The following is an 18,834-nucleotide window of genomic DNA, read 5'->3' as shown; positions in this document are numbered from 1 at the left end:
AGACCTTCGTCCCACAGCCGGAGGTGAAAAGAGGCTTTGTTGTCAGATTTTCATTTTATTTTCGACAAGAAGGACGCTGATGAGGTTTTCAGTGCCGGTGATCAGTGGAGTCAACAAGGCAGGCATCTGGAAATATTCACATGTTTTCTATAGACTCGCTTACAGGAACACTTCAGGTGAAAACACAGAGTTATTGTGCTTTTGTCTCGGAAACATTTTGTATTTGCACAGCAACGTTTTGAAAACATTGTAGTTGGCATGCCAGGCCACATGTTGGCACTGTTGTTTGTTTTTGTAATGAGACACACACACACAGAACAATACATATAAACCTTAATAATGGGAGAACACGGACATTCGTATGGACAGACGATAAAGTTAGATTGTTTTTACGATGACCGTCGAAATAAAATTACCAAGTCCCAGAAGAATATAAACTGGGAGTCATGACACTCAAAACTTGCGTTTTCCCGTTTCCACGGAGATGGAGTCAGAGTGTAAAAGACATCTGATTCTTTGACATATTCAAGTTATTTTTAACATTGATTTAATGATTGAGCTCAAATCATAAAGATTGCAACCAAAATATAATCCAGTTTATCTGTAATAAATGTGATATATTGAATTTAATTATAGTAAAAATGTATGTTTCCAGTGTTTTTGGATTATTTTAAATGCACCTGCAGAAAGTTATACCGACACAACAATTGGCCATAAGATTAAGATCACTTCAGGGTGAAATGAAACCAGAGATCCGAGAGACAGAAAGACATGTTTAGATTATATTTACATAGATAAGAGGCAAAGATATAAATAAAACAAAAGTACAAATGTAGTAAGAAATATAAATATCGAGTTGATCTCTTTTCAATACATACACACCTGTAGATATAAAAAGAAAAGTGAATTCTATTGATAATTGCCTTATTATAAGTCCGTAAATGAGCATTTTCTGTTCAGAATCGATGCTAAAAGCAGAAAAATTAAGGGATGTGAATATGAGTCGGTTTGATAGCAACTCTGTCAGTAGAGAAAAGACAGAAAAAAATATGAGCCTGGGAGGTGGACGGGTTTGAGTAACGGGGATGAAATATTGAGAGCAAGATACAAAAAGCATAATGGAGTAGGTGAAGACAAGTGTCAACATTGTTGTTTTCTCATTGTAATTTGTCAGTAAAATTGGAAAAACGAGTTGCAGCGTAAGTGTACCACTCCTAAAATACCTCAGCACACACACACACTCAAGCATCGATTGCCTTTTGGCTACAAAGCTTCCAGATAAATCCGCCTCGGCTCATTAAAGGTAAAAAAAACCAAAAACTGTTAGTTCTGGTAAAGCAGCTCATTAAAAGTTTCCCGTTTTCCTCCAGGATAGTATGTCAAGTTCCCTGTCTCCTGACCTGATGCCATTAATAATTTAGTGAGAGGAAGTCAGAATTAGACTCATTAGCTTTGCATGACGGCGCCTCGTCTGAAAGTCAGTGTCTTTTGATTTTATTGTGAGGCTAAGAGGAGCCGACTGAGCGGCTGCGCTGGAGAATCATCACACAGGACGACTGTTTGCAGATTCACAAGTCAATGACATCTGAATCATTCATGAACCTGAAATTGTGACTTTAATATCTCTTGTTCTCTTGGTTTTTTTTTTTTTTTTTTGTTGGTTTGTTTTACCAGTGGTGTTTCAGTGGGGAGTGTGTGGCGGTGGGTCATCACCCCGACAGTGTGCACGGGGGCTGGGGCTCCTGGAGCGAGTGGTCCGACTGTTCCAGGACGTGTGGTGCCGGAGTACGCAGCGCCGCCAGAGACTGTGACAGTCCTGTGTACGTCTGAAGAATTATTACTATTATTTTTATTATTATTGCTGTGTGAATGCTTTGATCCAAACCTTTGTTATTACTATTCTGACTTCATTTGTAAAAAAAATGTATGCGGTATTTCTTGTACAATCTTTAACTGAGTAGAACCACTCAAATATCAAAATGTGCAGCTCGTTCAGGACATTCCTATTATGATGTGTGCTTTTATATCTTTAATCATTTCTGAATAAATCGCAAAAAGCTGCGGATCAAGCAGATCAAAGGAGATCAGTGTCTGTTTCCATGGAGACACAGTTGCGAGACGCAGCCTTCAGCATTCACACTTGCACTTTCCTTCTGGAAATGCAAACCTCTAATTAACTATTTTTCTAACTGATGAGTTCATTTATTATTGAAAGAAATATTTTCGTCCCATTTCAACTAGATACGTTTATTTGAGGGAAAAAAGTTCACCAAATTTTTGAAATCAACAATGTCATTTATACCAACAAACATTTTTAGACGAGTTTTTCCAAAGAAATCACATAAATGAAATAAACATGTTTATATATATATATATATATATATATATATAAATGAAAGAGTTCTTGATTTCTTTTGAAAATAAAATAAAAATACTTTTTTATGATACACAGAAGCTTTTCTCAATTCAAAAACTAACTTATTTGTCAGCATATTGTTCTCTCTTCACGTGTGTGTGGTTTCATTACAAAAACAAATGACAGCGCCAACTCCTGACTTGGCATGCTGACTACATAATTATCAGTGTTTCTGCTGTTTCCGTGGAAACAGACGTCGTTTTCCAAATGTTGTTGTGTAAACGCAAAACTTTTTCGAAGGAAAAATGCATCAACGATGTGTTTTCACTTGAAATGTTGTCACGGAAACGAGGCCTCAGTCCTCCACTTTAGTCTGTAGCGCCCCCTGGAGGGTCACCTGTCAAGACCCACTGTCGTTTCCCCGTTTTAGAACATTGTAGAAGGTCAACCCAGGCAAGTGAGCGCTCCTGGTACCGTTTTAACTTATCTTCTTTACTTAAGAAGAATGAATGAAAACTTTTTTCCTGATATAGAAGCAATGTACTTATTTAAGTGGGTCGGCCATCCGTCCGAAGTCCCTTCAGCTTTTAATGACTTGACTTCCTCTTGCGAGCCGTTAAACACGCCACAGCCTCTCATTTGGGTTCGAGTTTCCTTTGATTTTCGAGCGACTCTTCCAGTCAGAATGAAGTATTCTGGTCTCAAAGAGCCCAGACGACGCAGGATTTCAACAGAACGAGTGATTGATGTGGAGATCATGGAGGGAGCAGCTGGGAGGAAATTCAATTCAGTCGAGGCAGACAAATCTCACAGTGCCAGAGGTTTGTTTTGACAAATTGCATATTAGTTTTTCTTTTTTCAGTTTTTCAGTTAAAGTTGGACTGACACGTCAGAACCATCAGTTCAGTCAGAGCTGGAGAAAGACAGAAAGGGTGTTTTGCTGATCCTTCCTCTGGGAGCAGTTTTTGTGTGTTTTGCTCAAGGACAGTTCAACATATGGACAAGTAAAGATTGGGAATCGAACCGCCGACTTTTCCGATTGATGAACAGCCACTCTAGCAACCGAGCCATAGCCACCCAAAAGAGAAGTGCGAGACTGTGAAGACCATTTACAAATACTGGTTAGACAGAGGAGAAGTAGCCCCATATGGTCTTTTTAACATGAAAACTTTAATGACACTTCTTCTAATTTGCATATCGCCCCGACCGCCTTCAAACTTCTGTTTCTCTTGTTTTGTTTTTTGCACATGTTCGGAAATAAATAAATAAACTCTCCGGGTTTCTCTAGGTAATATAAATCCCTGTAGTCGGTAATTGGATCAGTTCATCTGAAACACTCTTTCAATAATGGAGAACTGAATTTAATAACTAAATCACAACGGGAAACTCGTTCATCCATTCAAGCGCATCACTAATCGTATGATGTGGCATTTAGCTACCCTAACACAGTTATGGTTGCTCCCACCGTTCACCCGCTCTTCATTGCCACTGGTTTGTCGCTGCTTTCTTGAGGTTTAATTGTGCACTCTTGGAATAACCCGTTGGATCGTCCCGCAGACCGAAGTACCGAGGACGGTACTGTCTGGGAGAGCGGCGGAGGTACAGGATCTGCAACACGGCGCCGTGCCCCCGTGACCTGCCCGCCTTCAGAGACCACCAGTGCAGCCACTTCAACACTTTACCGTACAAGGGGAAGTTCTTCAAGTGGGAAGCCGTCATCAACAGAGGTGAGCCGCTTCTACCTCATTCAGCCTCCGCAGAGTGAATGCTAAAGATGAACCATGACCGCTGTCTTTATTGTGACTGGACTATAGATTTTGTATCTGTGTTGTAGCTTTTCTATCTATTCTAGGTAGTTTTTGTATTTGTGCTGCCGCTTTTGTATTTGTGTTGTAACTCTGATTTTGTGTTGCTTTCCTTTTGTAACTTCTGAGTTTATGTTGCAGCTTTTTGATTTGTGTTGCAGCTTTTGATGAAAATTCCGCATTGTGGCGGTCCTCACATTTCCTCAATGCTTCTGTTGGTTTTCCTCACGTCTCCGTCAGTGAACCCCTGCGAGCTGCACTGCCGTCCTCTGAATGAACATTTTTCTGAAAAGATGCGGGATGCTGTCGCTGATGGAACGCCTTGTTACCAAGGCAACAAGAGCAGAGACATGTGCATCAATGGCATCTGTCAGGTATTAACACTAATACTCCTCATATGCTTGATCAACTAACATGTTTTGCAGGGTTTTTTTTTCCATTTGCTTCCTCTCTTTTGGTTTATAATTAAGCTTCTTATGGTGATTAGTCTTCTCTTGTCTTTACTGATTCATTCTGTTGTTGAGGACGCCACGGTCTTGTTGTCTCTTCAGGCGAGTGATGTGCATTTGACATTCTGTGAGACAATTAGCAGGTTGACTGAGAAATGTGGTCGCTCTTATCGTCCGCGATAGCAGCCTGCCCTTGCCTATCACCCGCGGGCCAAAATGCCAGTCAGTGATGCAGACGCTGTGTTGATACTGAGTGGACAGTAGCCACAGACTCTGGGCTCTCACGTCATGACATTTGGTGACATTTCTGTGTCTTACCTGCTCCGTTTGTGGATGAAGAAACTGTAATGTTAAAGGCCAAATCTGTATAAAGAGACATTATATGATCAACAAACCCGATGCAGTGGCTCCGAGCACCGTTGTTGTGTAATCAGACCACCCAAACACAACAAAAGTTTTCCGTTTTTACTTGAAAATGTGGAATTTAGGGCCACGAATTAACTTCTCAAAGGCAGATCAAGGAGAAAACCCAGACCTGCACAGGTTCAAACTGGGAACTTTCTTGCTGGGCGGCTTTGCTCCACAGTCTCCACATGGCTCCATAAACATTTGTTTGCACGGTTTTGTAATTTTCTATTTCTGTGGCGTGTTTGTGTGTTGCAGAAAATCGGCTGTGATTATGTGGTTGACTCCAGTGCTGTGGAGGATCGCTGTGGAATCTGTCAGGGTAACGGCTCCACCTGCACCACAGTGAGGAAAATGTTTGACGAGAGCGAAGGACTCGGTACGTTTCTCAGTGTTTTGTCGAAGCGGTGAGCGAAGGCAGGCTACACCTGGACAGGTGACACATCCACTGTCACACCGAAGGGCAATTTTGAGCCATTAACTGAAAACACAAGTATTCGACTGAAGGAGTAAACTGGAGAACAACTGTACACACAAAGAGAGGAAGAACATGCAAAAAACTTTCACTTTTTTTTCTTTTTTTCGGGACTCCAATATGTCCGACTCCACATTTTTGTGCCGTAAAGTTCAGATCTTCATCGTGATCACTCGTGAACCATCGCACAATCAATAGCTTACAGCTGATTGTTCTTATTTAAACAACATCTAAAGCACAGAGAGGCTTCATTTAGACTCTGGTTACACAACGTTTCAAGTCAAACTGCGTATTTTGGGTGTTTTTGATTGAGAAAGATTTCATGTTTACGCGTCAACATTTAAACAGCCGCGTTTCAGAAAACAGTTAAAGGAATCCTTACCATCTTGTTTTTTCTATGTAACTGCCTGAAGGAGTCACTGTTTCTCTCGCTTCCAGAAATCGTACATTTCCCTCCGTTTCCATGAATTTGCATTTTCAAAAAGTTGCATTTTCCAGCCTTTCCACTGAGACGGAGGCAGAACGTTTCCAAAAAGTTTAGATTTCACTGGCTCCCAGCAACTTTGTCATTTAAACGTTTTCCTTTTCAACTTGGAATCATCGTCACGTAAACACGACCTTAAACAACTTCACTCTTTGTAAATCTCTTCTGGAAGCGTCCAGGAGCTTCATGCAGAATGTTAGTAAATCACGCCAAGTTGGATAAATTGGAAAAGGGAGTGGAGTACATGTTTGAATCAACACGTTGTGTTTGTTGAAACTACCAGATACAGTTCAACTTTACATTGCACTTAATCGACGTAATTAACTTGTGATGTAAATCCAGACATGTGTTTACGCGTTGATTACCGTTTTGAGTGGTTTTGTGTTTCGATGTCTAACCATTCGGAATTTTCACTTTCAGTTTGTTTCCAGTCCGTTGTGTTACTCTGTGATGTTTTACTAAAACCTCATGTTCCCTCAGGGTACGTGGACATTGGGCTGATCCCAGAGGGAGCCCGGGACATCCGCATTGAGGAGGTGGCCGAAGCCGGGAACTTCTTGGCCCTGCGGGGTGACGACCCCAACCAGTACTTCCTGAACGGGGGCTGGACGATTCAGTGGAACGGAGAGTACAAGGCGGCGGGAACCGTGTTCACCTACGAGAGGACCGGCCACCTGGAGAACCTCACGTCTCCCGGACCCACCATGGAACCGCTGTGGATCCAGGTACCATGGCAAACGAGGGTATTGTTGTTTAGTGACGCTGTCTCATACTGACACGGTCATTTCAGTCTATTTCTGCAAAGAACTGCACACACCTTCTGGGAATCACTGAGAAAGATAAACAGTGGTGCCACAGTCCAAAAACATGTACTTAAGGTTCATCTGTCTCTCCAAACTTTGTGATGATGAGTGTTTGACTGTCTTGTGATGGACTGCTGATTTGACCTCGTAGAACATTTTCTACAGCAGTGATCTGCAACCGTCTTGAAGCCCTCTTGGTATAAAAATGTTGATGTCTTAAAAATAAGTGAGTCATTATTTGATTCATTTATATCACAAAGTTTAAGCGTTTACATTAGAAGTGAAAGCAGCGGTAGAACACAATGGCAGCGTGTGAGTGACCAAGAGTTGCAAAGAATATGGCTTGAAAGACATAATGGACAAAACAAGGACCTGGTTCATACAACAACGTTCTCAAGGTTTCTTTATTGTCACACCAGTAAACACTGTTACATGGCATGGTGCGGAATTCTGCACTTGAAGTCCATAGACGTTGAAACATAAATAACTAAAGAATGAAATAGAATAAAATATAGTCATGTTAAATAGGACAGAACAATTAGAGAGCTGAATGCATTTCTTAAAGTGAAAAACTGGGGAAAACCGAAGAGTTCATCCTTGAGGAAAAGAAACGCTCGTAGCAGAATATGAAAAAAAAAAAAAAAGAAACTGTATTTCATATATGGTGTGTTGTGAGGTTCCTTCAACCTTTTTTTGTTATTCCACATGCTGGGGTGGAGGTTTCGACAAAGTTTAGAACATTTTGATCCCTCGAGGAAAAGGTTGAGAATCATTGTTGTAGAGGACGGAGGGCAGCACTGAAGTCTGGCACGGGTTCTCATGGTTTAATGGTTTTCTTGTCGGTTTTCTGCAGGATAGTTGAAAGTTGCTGTTGGTGTGTGTGTCTCAGCTTCTCTTTCAGGAGACGAATCCAGGGGTTCGGTACGAGTACACCATCAGTCAAAACGTCTCCGAGGACAACAGCCTCCCGGTCTTCTCCTGGAAACACGGCTCGTGGACTGAATGCAGCGCCACGTGTGGAACGGGTCAGTTCAAAACTTTTCTTTATGTGAACAGAGAGAAAAAAGAGAAACTGCCAAATCCCCAGACATCGTGACAAGTACAGATACCTCTTGAATCGATATTTCAATAATAATAACTTTTTACGTTTTTTACTATAACAAAGGTTTTTAAAGTGGTCTCTCAAACAAAGAAATATCTTCAAGATGCAGCTCAGCAAAACAGAGTGTCAAACAAAAGAAAGACCATTACTGTAAAGCTCATGAAGCACGGCAGAGAGAAAACAGATTGGGACGAACAATAGGAATCCTTTCAAACTAAATAAACAAGATACTGCTTCTGAAACTGGATTTCATATATGGTGTGTTGTGAGGTGTGCACATGCTCAGTAGATGGACAATAACAACAATGTTTTCCTCCAGAGTCTCATGACTCCCAGTCCAGATTCTCCTGGGACTTGGTGGTTTTATTTTGACAGTCACCGTAACAACAACCCAACTTGGTTGTCTGTCCACTAGAATGTCTGTGTTACTCCTATTAATGATGTTTGTAGCACATCATTCTCCGTTTGTATGTGTGTGGGGTTTCGTTACTAAAACAACTCGTGGCCTGACATGCTAACGACATCATTTTCAGTGTTTCTGGTATTTTTTTGCTTCCGTCTTCGTGAGAAACGTCCTGTGACTTTGACATTACTGAAGCACACTGTCGAAACATGTCAAACATATGTTTTAAAATACTTTTCTGAAACGGCGACAGAAAAATACACGGACAATTGAAGGCAGAGAAAACTTAATGGAACTAACTAGGGATGTCCCGATCCGATTGGTAGATATCGGATATGCATATGTGGCTTTTTGGTTTATCTTAGCCAGATAGCATTAGCCTGATTTAGCCAGATGATGCTATGCTAACAGTAATTAAGAGAAGGAAACTGGAGGAGAGGGTTATTGTTTCATTCATCTACAGTCTGTTATGGTCACTTCAATGCTCGGCTTTCAGAAAGACTATTGATAACAGCTTCTGCTGGCTTTATTTGCTGACGTTACATTTACTGTACAATCTTGTGCTTTTTGTGTTTTTATACATTAAGTAGCGGTGAAGTCTGGCTCTTCACCACCTAATTACCTCCTTGTTGGTGTCATAAAACCTTGTCCTCACCTTCCTCTCTCTGTTTTTCAGGTGTTCAGAGGCAGATCGTTCACTGCGTGGAAAAGACAACTGGGATAGTGGAGGAGCACTTCTGCGACCCCTCGACCCGACCCGACACCAACCGGACCAGCTGTAACAAGGATTCCTGCCCGGCTGTGTGAGTTCACACATCATTCACACAGCGGCAGAACTCCACAGGCCCGAAGCGCCGCTTGCTTTTCAGTCCCAATACTTTGTAGTTCAGGGTAATGCAATCTGAGAAATTCCCCACCGTAAAGAGTTTTAAGGGAAGAAAGTTTTCTGTTCTTTTCAAGATAAATTATTGTTATTTTGAGCACTTCACATGTTCAGACAGGGGTTTTTTTTGGGTTTTTTTGTTGTTGTTGTCCACTGAAGGAGAGAATAAAAGGCTGAAACGTCTCACAGCACAAAGCTTAAAGGTTTCTTTGCAGAGATCAGAGAAGTTCATCCCACCATTCATGGTCTATACCTGCTTCATCCAGCTCAGGGTCACGGGGGGCCGAATCCTATCTCGGCTGATAATAGGTGAAAGGCAGGACACATCCAGGACAGGTCGACAGTCCATCACAGGCTGACACACACACACACACACACACACACACACACACACACACACACCAGCAATTTAGGCCACGTTTACACAACAACGTTTCAAGTGAAAGTGCATATTTTTTGCACTTTTGTTGCAGATAAGTGTCTCGCATTTAAACAGCAATGTTTTGAAATCAATGTTTTTTTTCTCCATGGCAACGTCAGAAACACTGAAAATGATGTAGTTTTCCTATTAAGGTGCTTTTTTAATGTAATACAACCAAACCAGAAAAGCTATATTTTCAACTGTTGAATATAAATCAGGATGACGCAATTCAGAGAGAACATTAATGAGACCACACTGCTTCTCCTAAAAGATATCAACACCGGGAATTATAATCCAAAACAAACCACCTCAACCACAGCTTTTACCCACAGACAGTGAGAGCCATTGAATTCTTGGAAATGGTGCAAAGACACATGCTCATTGCTAATTTTCCAACAGTTGCACAGCTTAAAGAAATCAAATTAATACCAGCAGTGTACAGGCTGATAGCATAACAGCCCCTGGTGTAACCCCCCGTCTGATTGGACGCCCCTCTGTGTGCAGGTGGTGGGTGGGTGAGTGGCAGAAATGCTCGGCGAGCTGTGGGGGCTCGGGCCAGACTGAGCGGGCCGTCCTGTGCGTCCAGGCGGTGAGCGTGGACGAGCAGAAAGCCCTCGATCCGTCTGACTGTGAGCACATCCCCAAACCAGCGTCTCAGTCCTCCTGCAACACACACGTCCCCTGTCCTGCAGACTGGACCACCGCAGGCTGGTCCAAGGTGAGTTTGCTGTTTCACCTGTAGGGGGCAACTGAGCATATTCCGTATGGTCACGCATTTTTCTTGTTTCTCTAAAAGTATGGGTGATTAGTTTGATCAAAGAAGACGTCAGATTTCTGATTGAAACACAATCATTTAATGGACAAGTGAAGCATCTGTGATTGTGAATATTTTGAGTCAATCGAGATTTTTAGCCAATTATGACTTCTTCTTTTTCTTGTTTTACTCTTTTTCATTTTGGTCCATTTTACACTTTCAGGCCCCGTTTACCCGACGATGTTTCAAATGAAAACACTTTGTTTTTGCATTTTTGCTTCTGGAAAGTTTTGCATTTACACGACAAAGTTTTGATGATAATGTCCTTTTTCACAGCCACGACGGAAATTCTGGCGCAGTTGGTTGTTTTTTAATATGAAACCACACACACACACACACACACACACACACACACACACACACACACACACACACACACACACTCACACCTGCACGTTTGAGAAACATACGCTACAAACAATAGCAATGGGAATACACCGTCATTTAAAGGTTACTCCTGCAGGTGGGAGATAGAAATCAAAATAAAATGTCACATTAGCTCTGCTCATGATACACAGGGTGCCATTTGCTGGAGGTGGTATTTGGGGTAAATCCCGCCCCCCCTCGTCTGCCTTTTCACCTTATGCTGAATTATAGGAATTGATCAAATCTACACTCTCACAATGAATAGTCCCACTTCACCAGATCAAACGTATCTTATAAAGGTATTCAAAAGTAAAGCTGTGCAGACGCCTCTAACACGAACCTGAACTCACCCAATAATGCAGCTGAGCAATCTTTGACTGGAGGTTACAAGCCTTTGGCTCCATTTACATGAGAACGTTTCAGGTAAAATCGCATCGTTTTTGTGTTTTCATTTCATCAAGATTTCGTGTTTACACAGCAACATTTTGAAAACGTCTGTTTCCCTGGAATCAGCAGAAACAATGAAAACGATGTAGTTGGCATGCCAGGCTATGAGTTGGTTGTTTTGTAATGAATCCACAAATGCACGCGGAGACGAATACGCTATAAACATCTATAATGGTCACAGTCTTCATATTATTAGACATTATTATATTATTGGTTGTGTAGAGCACCCTCACAAAATTAGTATTTCTCAGTGCAAAAAGATGATTAATGAAAAATATAGTTCTCATTTAGTCCTTTACTAAACTTGGAATGTAGAAAAATGTATTCATGATTTTCAGACAAAGGCTGGGAAACACAAAGTGACACAGAGCAACAGTAGCTCAAAAAAATCATGTAAAAACAAAACAAAAAAAAACTGCTTTTTATCAAGAGCTGATTCTTATTGAGCAAAACTCAAGTCAACTTATGTCTCGGCCCTCAATAGTTTTGCTAATTTATCATGTGGCCCTTTGGGAAAACTAGTTGCCCACCCCTGGTATAGACAGACGACCAAGTTGGATTGTTATTACGGTGACTGTCAACTATAAAACCACCAAGTTAGAAGGAATGCACTGAAGTTGATACGTGTAAGTTGAGAGAGAGTTGGGAGAGGGAGCTGCGTATACAGATTACAGAGGACAGGCATTGTCTTTGTTACTGTCCCAAAACACAAAAGTCCAAAAATACTGGGAATCTGTTTATCATGAACTGCAACAAATGTGTCATAAATACACAGTATTTAAAGCTGTTTAATGCGCTGACCTTTTGTGCCAGAAAGAATATAATACTTTAGTGGATTTCTCATAATGCCCCCACAATCTCTGGCTGGAACAGGATCATAGTGACGCATATCCCACTTGATTTTCTAACATGTTTGGTCCACTGCAGAACAGCCACTTTTAACAAGATGTGGAAACTCTTTCTCAGACATATGAACACAAATATGTCTGCTGTTTTGACAGGAGGCCTTATTTGTACATCATGTGAAATGTTGTGCTTGTCATTAATGCTATATTTGTTAAATTTATTTTCTTTAATTCTTTTTTTTATTAGAATCTTTTTTGTTACTTTTTTTGTCCCCCTTGTTATTGTGCTGAGTAATGTTGGTGAGATGTTGGTTTTGTTGTAAAAAAAGAAAAATATTCCAAAAACAATAAAACTACAAGGTCCCAGGAGAACATGGACTGTGAGTTATGACATTCTGGAGGTAAACGTCGTTGTTCTTGAACGTGTGCAGAATAATTATGTACTTCTGCTGTGGTGTAGCGGTGTTTCAGTAAAGAGTTAAAAAGATCCTCCCCATCTTGTTTCTTCGAGCTTCATGCCTGAAGGAGTCACCGTTCCTCTCTGTTTCCATCCCGCAGTGCTCTCTGACCTGTGGAAGTGGGGTCCGCCAGCGTAACGTCACCTGCTCCAGGAACACCGGCGTGGACTGCGACCCCCTGAAGAGGCCGCTGGCCGTGGCCACCTGCTACGTTCAGGACTGTCCCCAGGTCGTGGATAACTTCGGGGGAATCGACTGGTCGGGGAGCGGCTGGTCCAGCAAGGAGGTGCTGAACGAAATCAACCCCATCACCGAGGTCAAGTCGAGGGGCCCGCCGAGGGTCCGAGGCGACCCCAACAACCTCAATGACCTCAACGACATCGTGGAGGGAGACTTCCACTACCACAACAACATCGAGAGCTCTCAGGAGAATAGTGTTGAAGTGGATGACTTTTATTACGACTACAATTTTATCAACTTTCATGAGGACTTGTCTGACGATTCGGAGGACGCTCACACGTTCAGTCCTCCTCAGGAGTCCAAACCGACTCCAAGTCCCACAGAACACGAAGATATTCAAACGAAGAGAGCTGCCACAGCTTCTCCTGTTTCAGTCTCCACTGCTCCCACAGCGCAGACCGAAAAACAGCCGAACACAGAAGCAGAAGACGTGAAAGAATCCGAGGATCAGTTCGACTTCCTCGCTGAGGATCACCTTCTACCTGTCTTCACCACTCGCTCACCACTCTCCTCACACCCGGTGGAAGACAAACATCTGCAGGAGCCTGAAAGCATCAGCACAGATCCTCGTCTGGTTTCCACTTCAGGTCCGCCTGCACAGGATGTGAAAGACGATCGCTTCGAGGAGGAGAAAGAGGCGAAAACTCACTCCAAGGACGTCACCGCATCTCCAACGACGACACCCGCGGCCACGACCGAGGGATCTCAGGAGATGGAAGATCATTATTCTTACATGAGCCAGGAAGATGTGGAGAGTCCTGAATATTTGAACTCTCCCACATCAGAAACTATCATTCAGGGTGAAAGTGAAGTCCAGCTGGATGAAATACCTCAGACACTCAGTACAGCAGCTCCAGCTGTCACTCTGGAGGATCATTTCAAAACATCTTATGCCACGAGTGAAGGCAACTCTGACCTCAGAGCGACTCCTCCGCTTGGCTCTGAGCAACACACTCCTCTTCCTTTTCCCCTTTTGCTAATCTCAGGGAACCACGAGGCCTCCGACGGCCCTGCATCAACAGTTGGAACAGAAATCAGACGTCCTGCTGATCTTGAGGGAACCGTGAAGCTTTCTCCAGATGATGTTCGGCCAGTTCCAATAGAGCCTACGACTCCCGCCAGCGCAGATACAACTGGGCCGTTCTCCACATCCCAGCCTGCTTCATATCACCCGGATTTTGACTACAATGAAATAATTCTTCCCCCGATGCCGAGGAGCAGCAGTCCTTCAGGAACAGAGTTTTCCCCAACATCACTGCAGCACACCGAGTCACCGATTCCAGCTGAGCCCATTTTACCAACAACATCCACAGATACTTCCACTTCCAGGGCCGCCTACTGGATCGCAGGAAACTGGAGTGCTGTGAGTTATCGAGCCTTCTGTCAATTGAAGGGTTGCAGTTCCCTTTAGATAATTGTCCTTCTGCTAATTAAGGGCTTGCATAATGAATTATTGATGCTGTGTTCGAGAGAACTAGCCGTGGGGCTTCATCCTTGATAAGTTGTAAATGGCTCTTGACCAATTTGCATTTATTTGTACCACATGAAATTCCAGGGTTAGCCTCGCACACTGTGTGGCCTCCTTTACAATTCTGTCTTTTTAACCCAGAAATAGCAGGCGGTAAGTGTTCTACTGTGTTTGTGAGGCAGTGCTCCACCAGCTGTGGCCTGGGAGCGACCTGGAGGGCTTTAACGTGCAGCACCCGGTTCGATTCTGACTGCGATCCTGCTGAGAGGCCTGCACCGGCGCAGCGCTGCTACCTGAGGCCCTGTTCAACCTGGAGGATCGGGGAATGGAGCAAGGTGAGGTTAATTTTCATATAATAACATATGCACTAGTGGTCAGCAGCCCTCCGCTGTTTTGGCCCGAGGGCTTGTTAATTACCAGTTCCTTGCCTCTGCTGCCATCTACAATTCAGTTTTGGGTGTCGGTCCTGATTCATGTGTCCGATGGAACTGGACAAGCTGGGAAACCCAGTTACTTTGTTATTCCAAGTGTTATTCCATCAGGTGGATTGGACCGTTGAATTTAGACCAAGGGCCATCAGTTTGACCCGTCTCCTGTTCACCTTTACCACATTTTGTTGACCTTTGGATAAAGATCAAGAAAACAGTAATGGAGTGATTAGAGGAATTTCCCCTGAATAAAATTATATCTACATGATTTGATACCAATGGCTCATTGGTCGAATGGTTGGCCGATCGATTCACGACCTCACTCTATCCGTTGGTCGAAGAGTCTTTTGAGCAAGACATTGTCCCCCAATGGAGTTTGAGCACCTTGAACGTCAGCCGTCGTCATTGACGTGTGATTGGCTGATTGTGAGTAACCGTCATGTCCTCCCCTCAGTGCTCCAAAGACTGTGACGGCGGCGTTAAGTTACGGGAGGTGCAGTGTTTCGACCTCAGGGATCAAAGAACTTTACGACCTTTCCACTGCCGAGCCATGTCCTCCAGACCACCGACGCAGATGCCCTGCAGCCTTCAGCCGTGTCTCGAGTGGTACACCTCCTCCTGGGGTCAGGTGAGCGAAAATAACTGAATAACTACAGACATTGTGAGAAGAACACGCAGTCGTGCTTACTTGAGAAGTGATGGAGTGATGGAATGTGTTATGTGGTCGCTTGATGAGTGTAAATCCATCTAGGTTTAGTCACTTTTTACCGTTTTGTCTTGAGAACCTTTATTCATACATTCACTGGATTTTATATATAATTTGCTGGCAGCTGCAGTGAGTGTCCCTGTCCTTTCATTTTCTCTAATTCTATCCCTTAACTACTAATGGAATGGCAGAAAATCTCCCTCTGAGTCTCGTTCTGCAGCTTTACTTCGTTTAAAAGGGAGTTTTTCTTATCCTCCATCTCCTCTACTTGCTCAAGTGGAATTGTTGGTTTTTCCTTTGTCAAAGGTCCTTGAAATGACTCTGTTGTCTGTGGCCTTATATAAATCATCACAAATCTTCATTCTTTGCTTCATAGATTAACCAAGGTGTTGGAGACAGTGTGGTCTGTTTCTGAGTTTCTGAATTTCCGAAACAAAAACACAGAAACGATGTGTTTTCATGCTCAGTATCGCTTTCATTTTGGTTTTGGTGACCATGACCATGATGGGAATATGGAGAAAATCATCAAAGAGAAAATAAAACAAGGCAGAGGGTAACTTATAATGTAGTCCATAAGTAAAAGCCATGGCAAGCCAGTCGAGTAGATATTCAATTCAATTCAATTTTATTTGTAAAGCGCCAAATCATATCAACAGACATCTCAAAGCGCTCTTACAATGATGGAGACAACAGAACCCAACTAAAGATATCTCTCAGCACAATAACTGCAGCATCTCTGATAAAGACTGCGCTGATTCGAAGCATCTTTTTAAACACAACAAAGACAGACACAATCCTAAAAAATACAAATGTTAGCTAGCAGTAGTCTTGGTCTAAGTTTACTTACTCGTCCTGGAGCGACTTCATGTCTCCGTCAGAGTAACTGAAAGACAAGATTCTGAAATTTCTATTCAAAACAGTAAAACGATGAGAGAAGGCATAAAACCTCAGAAACGAGAAACATATTTCTTCAATATACTGTATGTGATTTCAGCCGGGCCAATGTTTCTAACTCTGAGTGTGTTGTTGTGTCTCTCAGTGCTCGGAGGTGTGTGGAGGAGGCGAGCAGCAGCGTATCGTCACCTGTCCGGAGGAAGACCGATGTGACGGGGACCTTCAGCCCAGCAACATCCAGACCTGTAACGGCCAGCCGTGTGCTCAGTGGCTCACTGGATCCTGGGGTCAGGTACGCCTCACCGCGCACAACCGGCACACGACGTGGACAGATTCACCTCAACCCGATCTCATGGAGATTGATATTCTGTGTTGGATGTGACAGGAGGGGCCTGTGAAAAGAGAGTTTTCTGGTTCGTCCAGTGATTGAAATACTCAGAGTGTGTCGAGTCAGCAATTACAAAACAACACTGCACAGTTTGATTAGTCTCGAGATAGTGATAATGATAATAGTTGTGAAAGTACTAGTATTAGTCGTAGTAGTATACCAGCTTGTTATGATGCTCACCACTTTGTTTTGACAACTTAAAGGAAGAGGGTCTTCTACTGCCGATCTATACAACTATTGTTGTAAAGGTTTCCTAACTTCTCTGCTCAGTGTTCAGCTCCCTGCGGTGGAGGACTGCAGCACCGCCTCATCCAGTGCATGGACACCAAGGCTGAGACGGACAAAGAGGTGGATCAAGCTCAGTGTGACAACGAGCTGCAGCCGGAGAGCACGCGGAAATGTAACCTGCAGGAGTGCGAGAGCGCCCTCTCTGGTGAGTCCAGGGAAGCCAACACGTTATGTCGCGTCTGTGTTTGACTCTTTTGATGTAACTCCAGAGGAATTACGTGAATCATTCATCAGACTGATCGTACAGTGCTGATACCTCAATAATACTGCCGTGTCCACATTATGAAGACAGGACACACTGATAGAGACAAGTAACGACAAACAAAGGCCCCATTTACACGACAATGTTTTCAAGTGAAAATGCAAAACCTTTGTTGCGTTATGGGCGTGCTTGGAGTCACTGGAAGTGCAACTTTCTGAAAAACGCTGCGACGCCGTCTCCATGTATACGACGGAAACGCTGCTACTGGCCATGCTCACCACGGCCGCTTCTGCACATGCAGAGTAGATGGACAATAACAGTGTTGGCTGGTCAATAGATGGCGCCGTGCCCCCCCCCCCCCCCCCCCCCGGTGGAAGCAAGAGGATGTTTGTTTTGTTTTTTTAATTAAAAGATATGAAGAAACTGGAATACAGTAATTGGTCAGATCGCCACTGAGCCCCGCCTCCTCAAGGTGGTTTTCCTCAGCACCCATAGCTGCTCTCACACACACACACACACACACACACACACACACACACACACACACACACTACTAGAGAGAGAAATGAAAAAATCCTCTCGTTTATTGAAAATTATCTGTAGAAAATGAAGCGCATACAGTTCAGGGCTCATTGGTAGTTTGTTGGCATGAACTAATTTCGACAGTTTAACACCGGAGCGGCCGACAGAATTAAACCAATCAGCGTCAATACATATCTGAGACTTTGGTCTTTTTAAATGGCCAATCGTCAGACCTGCTCAGTGATTGGCTTAAAGTCCGTTCTGGGTTGTTCACGCGTGTTTCCATGAGATGTTGAGATGAAGACAACAAGCGGTGAGTCTCTGATTATTAACTCCGTCACTTCTCTTCTAATTTACCGGTTTGAAAGAAGAAAATTGTCTGAAAAGCTGCAGGTCAACTTTCTCCATCGTAGTTATTTTTAAATGCACACAAACAGAAATGTGTTCCGAATTTTGCAAATGTGTCCCGGTTTGTTTAAGTTTATAAATGTTTAGACACGCTCATACTTATTAATCACTCAAAATCTAAGAGCTTATAAAAAGCAGTTTATTTTTCACTCCTTTTTTTTTTAGGTTTCCTTCAAAACATTCTAAAATACATCGAAAGATGGATTGATGTGTTGTTTGAAAATATATCTGATATACCTTTTGTTTTCCCTAAACTCTGACTATTTCCAGTAAATATACTCCAAAACACATACATTTTCTTAAAGGGATTAATGAAGGTTCTGCTTGTGTTTCTTTACTAGTTAATTAAAGAGTCTTAATAAGTGCTCTCTATTCACTCTATAATGTGGTTTATAAACACACAGTATTTAAATTAAGTTAACATTGGCTGAAATCGAATAATAATGAAGAGCCAACCTAGGAATTGTATCACCAGCCGCCACTGGACAATAAGAACAACGATTCCTCCAGAGTGTCATGACTTTAAGTTGAGACTCATAAGAAACTGTTTAAATGCTACAGTATGAAAACACATTATTCCTTGTAACTGGTGTAACTTTGTTATGTTCTTGCATTTTGTTAATATTGCAGCATTTTTGTAATAAAAATACACAACACACTACTATTGAATATTGCTCGGAGCTAATACAGTAACATACAGTCACACACACGCATGCAAATCTTTCGGTGTAGAATATATTTACCTGCACACACATGATGTAACAGTCCTCAGTG

At 42.7% G+C, this 18,834-nt stretch overlaps 1 protein-coding gene across 1 annotated transcript in view; it reads left to right on the top strand.

Moving 5' to 3' along the window:
- Window positions 1–18,834, top strand: part of adamts7 (a disintegrin-like and metallopeptidase (reprolysin type) with thrombospondin type 1 motif, 7) — a gene marked incomplete at its 3' end in the record, with an annotated part of 103,775 nt that overhangs the window by 70,082 nt on the left and 14,859 nt on the right. Inside the window, exons 11-23 of the mRNA XM_080458043.1 lie at window positions 1,675–1,820; window positions 3,914–4,083; window positions 4,402–4,535; window positions 5,274–5,394; window positions 6,455–6,699; window positions 7,667–7,802; window positions 8,959–9,085; window positions 10,091–10,304; window positions 12,617–14,119; window positions 14,407–14,559; window positions 15,107–15,280; window positions 16,398–16,544; window positions 16,911–17,073. Coding sequence (XP_080314169.1) covers window positions 1,675–1,820; window positions 3,914–4,083; window positions 4,402–4,535; window positions 5,274–5,394; window positions 6,455–6,699; window positions 7,667–7,802; window positions 8,959–9,085; window positions 10,091–10,304; window positions 12,617–14,119; window positions 14,407–14,559; window positions 15,107–15,280; window positions 16,398–16,544; window positions 16,911–17,073 — 3,433 coding nt within the window. The remainder of the gene's footprint in view (window positions 1–1,674; window positions 1,821–3,913; window positions 4,084–4,401; window positions 4,536–5,273; window positions 5,395–6,454; window positions 6,700–7,666; window positions 7,803–8,958; window positions 9,086–10,090; window positions 10,305–12,616; window positions 14,120–14,406; window positions 14,560–15,106; window positions 15,281–16,397; window positions 16,545–16,910; window positions 17,074–18,834) is intronic.

This window comes from Lipophrys pholis (assembly GCF_963383615.2).
Source record: "Lipophrys pholis genome assembly, chromosome: 2".
NCBI lineage: Eukaryota > Metazoa > Chordata > Actinopteri > Blenniiformes > Blenniidae > Lipophrys > Lipophrys pholis.
Note: the sequence above shows the minus strand (reverse complement) of the source record. Positions and strands in the feature narration are given on the sequence as shown.